Source organism: Athene noctua, chromosome 34 (assembly GCF_965140245.1).
Source record: "Athene noctua chromosome 34, bAthNoc1.hap1.1, whole genome shotgun sequence".
NCBI lineage: Eukaryota > Metazoa > Chordata > Aves > Strigiformes > Strigidae > Athene > Athene noctua.
Window position 1 is genome coordinate 841994 of NC_134070.1, and position 12097 is coordinate 854090.

Below are 12097 nucleotides of genomic sequence, written 5' to 3' on the forward strand. Positions count from 1 at the left end.
AGTGCTGCAGAAATAAGTGAAACAGCTGGAAAACCACGGGCACATTACGAGCGATCCAGAGCGAGTGGCCTCGCTGTAACAACAGGCTGTGGCTGCTGTGAAGAACAGCTGCAAGGCCAAGGGGCCGAGAAACTGCGTGTGCAGCAAAGAGATAAGGAAGCTGGACTGTGGGAAACAAGAGGTTTGCCCGGCAGGAGAGCGGCGCGTGGACACCGCACCGGGAGCAATCATAGAGGGGAAAATGGCGCGAGGACAAGTAGCCTTAGGCTATGAGCAATCAAGTAGCTGCACGTGTACTTTATGGTGTTTTTAAATTGCTGTGTATCCTTTAGTAAAGGGGCATTAACTTGATCACATTGGTCGTATAAGTTATGTCCAGGACTTTCGCAACTGGAATGTGGCGCCCAAACAGGGACCCTCCCGTCGGTGCTCTCCTGAGCAGGAGCAGACAGCCCAGAGGGGACGGATCCAGCCGGAGCGGGCGCTGCTCCGACACCCAGGGAGATGCGAGCACGGGTTGGATAAGTCGCCCTGATCAGCTGAGCGGCTGCGGAGGTGATGGGGTCCACGCCCAGCAAAGAAGAAGCGGCAGTTGGTAAACTCCTCCAACATATACTCTCTGTGAGGGGATTATCTTATGAGGGTAACCTGAGGAAGTTGCTGTCATGGGCTGGACAGCACGGGCTAGGTTCCAAAGACAGTGGGAAACTCTCCACCGTGTGGAGATTGGTCCGAGAGACTCTGAGAGAGATGGATGCAGAACGGCAGAGCATCGCCTCCGCTTTCCCTGCCCCGTCAGCAGAGGCAGAAGGCGCCGGCATTAAGGATTCCGCTGCTGCTGGGGTATCGGCGGGGTCCCTGTTCCCCAAGGCAGCTCCTAAATGGAGGGGTGGGGACGTCTCACGCACAGCTCCCGTGCGGCAGGAAATTCAAGAGCAAAAATCAACAGATTCGCCGCTGCCGCTCGAGTCTCCACTTTCAAGCTCAAGGAAACAATCCCCGGAGCGCCACGTCCCACCCCGCTCCCGCCGCCTCCCGCCCGAGGAAGGCGCCCGCCCCCCCTGCGCCCGTCCTCGCCTCTGTCACCCCGAGCGGTGCGTGAACAATATCGTTACGGCTTACGAGATCAGCAGTTTCGAGAACTAACGAGAAAACAAGTAGAGCAACTTGGCATACAAGTAAAGGAATCGGCTCGGCCTATTCCTACGGCACCGCCGTCACCCCCTCTTGCTATTAACCCCTTTTTTTCACAACAGTACAGAGGGGGTGGTCAGGGGGAAACAGCCGCCGTCGCTGGCTCTAAAAAAAGGGGGAGGGGGGGCACTGGGAGGCGCGGGGGGTAATGGTAACCCAGCACATCGGTGGCGGGGAGTTATTCGGGATGAAATGGTTGAGGGGTGGTTTAACCAGCTTGGACCAATGGTGTTTCTGGTGATAGTGACCCCCACACGGCAATGAATGGGAGGGCTTAGGTTGGCAAGTGATTAAGGAGGTGTGAGAGCCGTGGATCGATGGAAAATCACCCGGGAGAGGTGATCAGCTTACACTCTCTGAGAGAGGGATAGTTTATAACGCATCTTCTGTGCGAAGGTTCCTTAACTGGTGCCGAACCCCACGGCATCCCGCCGATGCCGTCACAGCCCCTGAACCGGCAGCATGGGCTGAAACAGGCGAACGGCCGTGGGATGCTGTTGCCAAGGGGGATCAGCATGCCAGCGAGCTGGCAACTACTTGGAAGTTGGTTTCACACACTCTTAAGGCGCAGAGTTGGCAGCGGCGGCCCGGGGCCTCCCCGAGCTTCCCCCCCCCGCCACGGAGTGACCGCCTGGGGCTGAGCCCGGCACCGCGCTCTCAGCCCGCGCCCGCCTACCTCCCCCCCCCGCAGCCCCCGCCAAAAGCAGCATTTTTTTTCACCGAGAAGTTGCTGTCGCTGTGGTGCACCGTCCCTTGTCTGGCAACACCACATCATCAATAAGCAACGGCTTTGTACATTCTTAACGGTGTTCTCACGTTGGTAGCATTTGTCATTTTATGTTGTGTCGGTAACAAGTGGAAAAAAACTCTTTGTGTGGTTGTTCTGCGGGCGTGAGGCGCAGCCCAGCTGCCGCTGCGCAGCGCGGAGTTCTCTGCCCCACCGGGGAGGAACGAAGCGCAGGGCAGACTCTGCACCGGGGGGAGTTGGGGGGCGAGGGAACATCCCTTAGTGCAGAGCCCTAGTGCCCGCTGGGGCCCTGGTGCTGCTGTTTGTTGGGGCTCAGGGGTTTAAGTGTCTCAGGTGAAATATCTCCTCTAGTGGGAGACAGCAATTCTGTGCTCATTGTTGTCCTGAATTTCGGTGCGTGCTCTGCGCGGGGAGAGCACCTCTGTACCCTCTGCCCGACGGAAATATTGTCAGAAGATCATCTACAACCTTACAGTCGTTGTTCGTTTTACTAGGGGTAGTAAACGCTGATTATGAAGGGGAAATCAGAATCATGGCCTGGACCCCCGTGTTCAGTAACAAAAGGGTCCAAAATTGCTCAGCTTGCTTATTTTACTGCGGCTCCCCCTAACAGTACGCCGAGAAGCCGCGGTGACTTCGGATTCGGATCAACAGGTACTTCTCAAATATTTTGGGCTCAGACGGTGACACAAGGTCAACCTCTGGTAAAATGTGCCCTCACCAAAGCAGAAGAATCTGTTGAGCTGACAGACATTTTAGATCCTGGTGCGGATGGGACCGTAATATCTGTGAGCAGATCGGCCGTTAGCTCGCGTGACTCAAATGCTTTTCGGGGTTGGTGTCATGCTGTAGCAATTCAAATCAAGGATCTCATTCACGTGAGGGGCCCAGAAAACCGGGGAGCAAATATTCCTCCGTTTACACTGGAAACCCCTGTGACGTTGTGGGGTCGTGACTGGATGGCTCGATGGGGAACTCAAATTGGATCAAATTTGTCTTAATCGCTGCTGCAGCACAACCCACCCTGAAACCAACCTGGGAAACAGAATCACCTGTGTGGGTGGCTCGGTGGCCCTCGCCAAGGGAAAATTCGTGCCACCTTAATAATTTAATTCAGGAACAATTTAATTTGTTATTTTAAAGAATAGTGACTTTTACACGATCTCCGACCCATGAATGATGCCGTGGAGGATAAGGGTACCTTACAACCTGAATGCCCTCCCCAACAATGATTCCCTGAAACTGGCATCTTGTAATCATTGATCTAAAGGATTGATTTATTTTTTTTTTTTTTACCATTCCCTCGCATCCGGATGACGCACCTAAATTTGCCTTTTCCGTTCCCACCGTTAATGTTAGTGAACCTGCAAAACGGTACCACTGGGCTGTTTTACCGTAAGACAGATAAATAAAAGTCCCCCCCAGGTCCTCCAGGCTGTTCTATATCGTTATATAGATGACATCCTCATAGCAGCAGGAACACAGGAGCTCATGGAAAAGGCTCTTGCTTTAACCAAACACTCACTATCTCCAAATAGCAGTTGAAAAGGGGTTGCAAATAGCACTTGAAAAGGTACAGAGATCATCACCAGGCAGCACCTGGGCTGGAGAATTTGTGAACAGACCGTTGTCCTGCAACAGGTTAAACTTAAAACTGATGTTAAGACTTTAAAAGATTGACAGAAACTGTTGGGAGACATAAATTGGATATGGCCATTGTTGGGCCTAACTGATGATGATCTGCAGAGCTTGTTTGATACTTTATGAAAAGATCCTTCACTGACATCACCCAGAGTACTTACAGAGAAAGCGAAACAAGATCTCCACCGTACAGCTAACGCCCTCTCAGCCAGACAAGCATCACGAGTACACGCCCCATCACAGGTACACCGCATCCCCCCACGGGACAAGCCATCGTGGAAAGAGCTCACCAAACCTTGACAGCGCTTTTGGAAAAACAAAAAGGGGGAGAGGTCTTGGCTCCAGGGTAGCCCTATGCTCTGCTGTTTCAGAAACACTTAGTGACCCTCTTGTTGTTATTGAATGGACTTTTTTTTTTTTTTTTTTTTTGTCACATCAGTCACTACTCGTCCAGCAATGTTTGCCAAACTGATCATGGAAGGCCGGCAGCGCCTACTAGTACTTGCTGGTGAGGAACCTGTGTGTGTCATTGTTCTGGTTACTACGCACATGTCAACAGCGGCTCATACAAATGTCTTTGAGCAAGCACAGCTTTCACATGCACTTTTCCCAGCAGAATGCCAGGGCAATGCAAAATCAGTTTTCTTTATCAAGGCGTCAGGCTAAAGACATCATTGCATCTTGCCCTGAATACCAGACAGACTCCATCTCTTCAACAGGGAAGTGGTGTCGGCCCTTGGGGACTCACCTCCTCAGAATTATAGCAATCTGTTGTCACTCAGCTGCATTTCAAATGTTAAAATATGTACACGTGTCTGTTAATACCTTTTCTGGAGCAGTGTTTACATCCTGCCGTGCAGTGGGGAGTCAAGCATCTGCCCGGCATTCCCCGCTCACCGACCGGTCAGGCCACTGTGGAGCGTACCCCCGGCACCTAAAGCGTCTGTTACAGCAACAAAAACAGGGAGATGCAGGGTATCGATCTACACCTCACCAAAGGCTACAGAAACCATTATATGTCATGAACGTTTTAAACATTCCCCCTGTCTCGCAGGTGCCACCAATATTGTGTCGTTTTTCATCACAGATCAACAAGAAGTCCAGAGCAAGGCTCAAGTGGTAACAAAAAACTTAGAAAGTGGTAACTGGGCAGGACCATTTCCTTTAATAACCTGGGGAAGAGGTGATGCTGGTCTCTGCACAGGTCTCCAGTGGTCACCGGCAAGGTGTGCGCGACCACACGTGAGGGTGAGAGGCAGCCGGCACTCAGGAGCCAGCTGTGGGTGCTGTGGGTGCCCCTGTGCCGACAGTCTGCGGCCTCTTGGACTGATTGTTTCAGCAGAATGTCTGGGGAATGTTTGCTACTGCAACAGGATAAAATGCACTACGGTTGCCAATTCTTTTAAGAGAAAATGCTAACGGTAATTGCAGCTCCTTAATGAGATATCTAGGCTTACTAATCAGTAGTGAAAGATGTAGCTTAGACAGAATGTAGTTATTAATAAGGATGAAATGCTGTAAGAATGTGTGTATTCAACTTCCTTTGTTTAGCAATATAAAGAATTAGGAACTCAAACTGTTTAACCTTATTCGAAACTCCCTTGGTTTTCCCCCTGGAGTGCTGGCCAGGCTCCGGGTGGAACCCAACAGGAGGATGAAATCAGATGTTTCCGCTCCCAGAAAATCACCAGTAAATTTGGTTTGTTGATTTAGGGGCCGGACCTGCTTGCAGCGAAGCTGGATGCCTCACCTACGGCTGGACGCATCGCTGGGGTTTCTGGTTTGTGAGGAAGGGCACTCTGAATTCTCGCTGCACCCAGGGCTCCCCAGGGACTGCGGATCTGAACGTTAGTACCCCGTTAAGTAAGTGTGCTACTCCGTGTTTTCCTTACTGTTTATTTTGTAGTATTCAGTCATATCCCTTATTTATAGGTAGTGAAATTAGCCTACTCTTTTAATTAGTAATTGTAACTGCTCTATTGTTTTAGCCTTCTGTGGAACTATTCTAAGTACGCTGTGTTTTTTGAAGCTTGTCCAACCCTTAATTGATTGAAACAAGTCTTGCAGGTGCCGCTGCGAAACCAAGAAAGGGAAGATCTGGGAGGCACCGGCCTTACACAACCTCTGACAAACAGCTAGGCTTTGATGAAGAACAGGCCTCGTAGGATAGATAACGAACTGCTGAGCTGTGCCAAGGTGGCAGGGAAAAATCAATCAGGACAGCAGGCATTTTGCCTGGGCTTAGCAACCGCCGCTGACCCGTCTCAGACCTGTTTGGTTGGAGTTAGAGCTGAGAGCTCTCTTCCCCCAGCAGCTGGGAACAGCACAAGATCAGGCCTGGGGATGTGCACAGTTTGGTGGACAAGAAGTCGATCTGACTGGCCACCATGGTTGGTATAATCAGACAGTTTGGCTGGGATGGCAAAACGTGACCTCTTCAGCAGTACCGGTAAATGACACTTGGTTTTGTGGCGATGCTTATGCGATGGGTTTACATCTTGAAGAAGGAAGAATATTTAATAACGGTTTGGCTAAAAGGTTATCAATTACTGGATGGCTAACGGATTTGTTTTTACACGGAATAACAGTTTAAATTGTCACTACACTCCTTTTAATGATGTTAAACTGCGTGTGGAAGTGTTTGATGAGAACAATAGACCGAACAATAAAAGGAGTCTGAATCGCTCAAAAATAAAAAGGGGGATTTGTGAAACGGCTGGAAAACCACGGACACATTACGAGCGAGTGGCCTCGCTGTAACAACAGGCTGTGGCTGCTGTGAAGAACAGCTGCAAGGCCAAGGGGCCGAGAAACTGCGTGTGCAGCAAAGAGATAAGGAAGCTGGACTGCGAAAAACAAGAGGTTTGCCCGGCAGGAGAGCGGCGCGTGGACACCGCAACGGGAGCAATCATAGAGGGGAAAATGGCGCGAGGACAAGTAGCCTTAGGCTATGAGCAATCAAGTAGCTGCACGTGTGCTTTATGGTGGTCTATAAATTGCTGTGTATCCGTTAGTAAAGGGGTATTAACTTGATCACGGTGGTCATATAAGATAGGTCCGAGACTTCTGCGTCAGCAGAAATATGGCTCCTCCTTGGTGTGTGTCGTCTGATGATTCCGGAGGCTCTCTCTGTCTGAAGCTCTTCCCACAATCCTGGAACTTGAAAGGCTTCTCTCCCGTGTGGATCTGTCGGTGACGGCGCAGGCTTCTCTTCCAGGTGAAGACTTTCCCACACTGCTCACACTTGTACTCATTCTTTCTGGAGATACGTGGTGGTTGAGTTGTGGCTTCTTGAGGGTCTTCACCGTACGTCCCTTTGAAAGAGCATTTTCGGGGTTCCCCCGTTCCGCGGCTCCCTTGCGTATCCCGGGGCTGCTGTTGGCCATCGTGCTCCACGGCCACCGCGGGGCTCTGGGGCTCCTCTTGGGGCCCTTGCAGCATCCCCCTCTGCTCTGCCCTGGGCTGGCACTGCTCCTCCTTCTGCTCGGCTGTCCCAGCGCCTGGGGGGGACCAAAGGGGCTCAGCTGGGGGCTCTTAAGGCACATGAAGAGCAGCCACCTCCTGCATGGCTCTGCCTGCTCATGGGGGGCATCTGCTCCCTTGTGGGTATCCACGGGTGCAGGGCAGTCTCTGCTCCAGCACACCTCCCCTCTCCTTCCATGCTTCCTCTACCTCTCTTTTTACAGATGTATTTCCCTCCCACCCTCCTCTTCCTCTTCCCTTCACTTTTCCCTGTTTTAATTCTTTATCGAAGTGTTGTAGCCACCCATCACGAATTGGCTCGGCCTTGGCCAGGGGCGGGTCCGACCTGGAGCCGCGGGAGCTTTGAGCATCTTCTCGCAGGAGCCCCCCCTGTCCCCCCTCCGCCGCTCCCAGCCCCTCCACACACAAACCAGCACAACAGGGTGCAGCCGGGTGGGTGCTGAGCCCCGGGCAGGGGGTGCTGAGCACCCCGAGAGGCGGCAGCAGGTCCCCTGGGGGCGCCGGGATGCGGATTCTCCATCCCTCAGGGAAATCCCTGCAGGGAAGGGGGGGTGTGCGGGCAGGATACACCCCCCGGCCCAGGATGACCCGGGTGTGCACAGGGGTGGAAGGAGATGCGGGTGGGGGCACACGTCTGCCCATCCGACCCCTCGCCCTCCCCTTCCTTTGTCCTCCCCAGCCCCCACCCTCCTCTTTTGCACCCCAGACCAGCCCCCGCCCTTCTTCCCACATTCACCCCCCCAAACCTCACCCCCCGGCAGCACCAGGGCTGGGATGTCTTCAGGAAATTCTCTGCTCTGCTCGTTCCCAGCTCGGGAATAGACCAATGCCAGGGTCAGGCGCGGCTGGAAGAGTGTTGGGACAAGAGAAGGGACCCGGGGCTAAGGGGGGGTCACCCCGGCTTTGCATAACCAAGGGATGTCTGGCTAACGACTCTGCCCTGGAGGGGGGAGAGAAGGGAGGGGAGGGGAACATCCTGCCCCCGAGGGCAGAGAGGCTGGAGGAGGCTCGGAGAAGCAGGACGCCCTCGGGCCAGGAATAGCTCTGGGGTCGGGTCCCCTCAGCCGCCTGCTTGCGTCCCCCCTCCCCATCTCCTGTGCACCCCCAAATCTCTCCACTCTGCAACAAACAGGACACAACTCTGAAACACAGTGGGAGCAAAATCCAATTTATTTGACTCAAACTTCAGAAAAAAAAACGTGTTTCTTTGATTTCCCGCAGGGTACGGACTCACCCCCTGGGTCTGTGTGTATCCATCTACGTCTGCGTGCACCTACCTAAGGACAGGAGCATCCCATACCTCCATTTTGACTGCAGGGACCTGCATGGATTTTTGCTTCCGCCAAGACTTTTTGCCGTAATTTCCTGCACTGCCCACGGGCACCTCCTCCAAGGGGGCCTCTGGTGGACAAGACACCCGGTGCCCACGCTGAATGACTGCCCGCAGAACAGGCACGGGTGGGAGCTCTCCTGTGCGGGGAGACAGTCGTGCGTGGCGAGGTGGGAGCTGCTCAGGAAGGGTGAAGCTCTCCCCACCCTCCAGGCACTTGTACGGTCTCTCTCCCTTCTGGGCCCTGTGCTGGGAGATGAGGCTGGAGAAGTCCTTGCAGGTCTTCCCGCCATCTGGGCCCTTGTGGGGTCGTTCTCCCGGGTGATTTCTCTGGTGACGTCTCCTGCTGTTACTCCCGCGGAAGATCTTCCCACCCTCGGGGCAGTTAGAGGTCCCCCGCGTGGCGCGGGCCACCGGCTTGCTGGTGGCTGGGTGGGTGTTCTTCACGCCCTCCCCTTGTCCCGGCGGTGTCTGCTCCTCCTTGCTCTCCAACTCCTCCTCCAGCACCGGGGGTGCTTGTCCTGGCTCCAGCTGGGGGCTCGGTGCCTGCAGGAGAGAAATCCATTGCACTCAGCCATCGCCACCCACAGCTCCCCCAGGGCCTGCGACATCTCACGCTGAACCCCCCCGGGAGGACTCACCATGGTGGATTTCTTTCTGATGCCTCCTGAGGTTACTTAAATGCCGGAAGGTCATCTCACACAGCGAGCAGGTGTACGGTCTCTCTCCGGTGTGGATACGATGGTGGACACGGAGGGTTGACCTAAAGGAGAAGCATTTCCCACACGTGGTGCAGAGATACGGCCTCTCCTTGGTGTGGATCCTCTGGTGACTCTGGAGATCCCAGGTATCCCTAAATCTCTTCCCACAGTCGTGGCACTTTAAGGGCTTCTCTCCCATGTGGATCCTTTCGTGACGGTGCAGTTTACATGCCTTGTTGAAGACATCGCCACACTTCTCACACTTGTGCTTCTTCCCTTCAGAACTACTCCGTGGTTGGGTTGTGTCTTCTGGAGGGTCTTCACCGTACGTCCCTTTGAAAGAGCATTTTCGGAGTCTTCTTGGTCTTTGGCTCCCTTGCGTATCCCGGGGCTGCTGTTGGCCATCGTGCTCCACGGCCACCGCGGGGCTCTGGGGCTCCTCTTGGGGCCCTTGCAGCATCCCCCTCTGCTCTGCCCTGGGCTGGCACTGCTCCTCCTTCTGCTCGGCTGTCCCAGCGCCTGGGGGGGACCAAAGGGGCTCAGCTGGGGGCTCTTAAGGCACATGAAGAGCACCCACCTCCTGCACGGCTCTGCCTGCTCGGCTCCCTCCCTTCCCTTCTCCTCCTCCTCACACCCCCAGGGCCTTGCCTGTTAGCCCCGTGTTGGGGTTTGAGCCCCGAGGGCACCTGAGCCCCACCCAGACCCTCCCTCGCCCCTTCCTCCTCAGGGCGAGGACTCCTCACACTCCTCCCCTGCTCCGCCCTGGGCTCCCTCCCACGGGAGACAGTCCTCCACGATCTTCCTCCCACCTGGGTCCCTCCCAGGGGCTCTGGGGGGGCATCTGCTCCCCCGTGGGGCTCCACGGGTGCAGGGCACTCTCTGCTCAGGGCACCTCCCGCCTCGGGTCGTCCTTCCTCTCCCTCGCTGGTTGCAGAGGTATTTCCCTCCCACCTTCTTCTTCCTCTCATCCCCCCAATTTCTCCTTCTTAAACACCTTATCCCAGGGACGCGGCCGCCGTCGCCAATCGGCTCGGCCTTGGTCAGGGGCGGGTCCGACCTGGAGCCGCGGGAGCTTTGAGCATCTTCTCGCAGGAGCCCCCCCTGTCCCCCCTCCGCCGCTCCCAGCCCCTCCACACACAAACCAGCACAACAGGGTGCAGCCGGGTGGGTGCTGAGCCCCGGGCAGGGGGTGCTGAGCACCCCGAGAGGCGGCAGCAGGTCCCCTGGGGGCGCCGGGATGCGGATTCTCCATCCCTCAGGGAAATCCCTGCAGGGAAGGGGGGGTGTGCGGGCAGGATACACCCCCTGGCCCAGGATGACCCGGGTGTGCACAGGGGTGGAAGGAGATGCGGGTGGGGGCACACGTCTGCCCATCCGACCCCTCGCCCTCCCCTGCCTTTGTCCTCCCCAGCCCCCACCCTCCTCTTTTGCACCCCAGACCAGCCCCCGCCCTTCTTCCCACATTCACCCCCCCAAACCTCACCCCCCGGCAGCACCAGGGCTGGGATGTCTTCAGGAAATTCTCTGCTCTGCTCGTTCCCAGCTCGGGAATAGACCAATGCCAGGGTCAGGCGCGGCTGGAAGAGTGTTGGGACAAGAGAAGGGACCCGGGGCTAAGGGGGGGGTCACCCCGGCTTTGCATAACCAAGGGATGTCTGGCTAACGACTCTGCCCTGGAGGGGGGAGAGAAGGGAGGGGAGGGGAACATCCTGCCCCCGAGGGCAGAGAGGCTGGAGGAGGCTCGGAGAAGCAGGACGCCCTCGGGCCAGGAATAGCTCTGGGGTCGGGTCCCCTCAGCCGCCTGCTTGCGTCCCCCCTCCCCATCTCCTGCGCACCCCCAAATCTCTCCACTCTGCAACAAACGGGACACAACTCTGAAACCCAGTGGGAGCAAAATCCAATTTATTTCATAAAAACTTAAAAAAAAACCCAAACAAAACCGGGCCTCCGATTTCCTGTAGGGGACGGACACACCCCCTGGGTCTGTGTGTATCCATCTACATCTCTGTGCACATACATAAGGACAGAAACATCCCATACCTCCATTTTAATTGCAGGGTCCTGGAGGGAGATTTGCTTCCTCCAAACTACCCGAGGCTTTTTTCTGCAGTTAATCCCATCACCAACGTCTCCTTCCTCAGGGTAAAATAGTCCCCGAGGAGCCCTGGGTGAGAGCGGCTCATTCCTCCACCATCAGAGTCCGGGATCGCTGTATCCCACCGGGAACCATAAAAGCCTCGGCCTTGGTGAGCGCCACCATTGAAGTTCATCCTCAGAGCTTGGAATCAGGCAGTAATTAACGGTACACGCTTTTAACGAAGGGAGAGATGAGCAGGGAGAGAGAAACATCCTGAGAGCAAACGGAGTGAAACACCACACGGGGGTCACAGCTTGTGCCGCACAACCAACACCCCCCAGCACGTCGTACCGAGACTGTCCAGCACTTTGCTCGGCGCTGGCTCTTGTTAACGCCCTCGCGGACTAACGAGCCTTTACACTCCCTCTGGGCTCAGGGGAGCTCCCTGGGTTCCCAGGCAGGCAGCGGTTCTTAAACATCGCCTCTGCCCGCACCCACGAGTCCCCAGGGAGGTGCTGGGGCTCTGGGGCGGGATGGTCCCACGCGCTGGGTGAAGGAAGAGCCACGTTGTCCATGTACCCGAGGCACCTGCCGGCAAATCTCCTCCAAATTTACTCCCGTGTGCAGGCACTCAGGTTTAGATCAGAGAGAGGCTCACGCAGCCCCTCACCCCCACACACACCTTGCTGGGGCATTAGCACCCCCAGACATCTCTCAAGTTCCCCTCCAGCATCGCCCGGCTCATGGGACGAGACCAGAGGGCTGGAAGTCCCTACCCAGGGAGGCCACAGGCCCCTGATTTGGGGGCCCATCGCCCCCAGAGAAGCTCCCTGGCCCACGGGCACCTCCTCCAAGGGGGCCTCTGGTGGACAAGACACCCGGTGCCCACGCTGAATGACTGCCCGCAGAACAGGCACGGGTGG

The 12097-nt window shown here is 55.7% G+C and overlaps 1 protein-coding gene across 1 annotated transcript in view; it reads right to left on the minus strand.

Annotated features, from left to right (window-relative positions):
• Positions 1 to 5656: 5656 nt before the first annotated feature.
• LOC141972556 (uncharacterized) overlaps positions 5657 to 12097 on the minus strand; it is a 16025-nt gene continuing 9584 nt past the window's right edge. The window contains exons 7-10 of the mRNA XM_074930448.1: positions 10049 to 10154; positions 9013 to 9503; positions 8367 to 8467; positions 5657 to 6897 (exon numbers count right to left, since the gene is read on the minus strand). Of these exons, the coding sequence (XP_074786549.1) occupies positions 6626 to 6897; positions 8367 to 8467; positions 9013 to 9503; positions 10049 to 10154 (970 nt within the window). The 3' untranslated portion in view covers positions 5657 to 6625. The remainder of the gene's footprint in view (positions 6898 to 8366; positions 8468 to 9012; positions 9504 to 10048; positions 10155 to 12097) is intronic.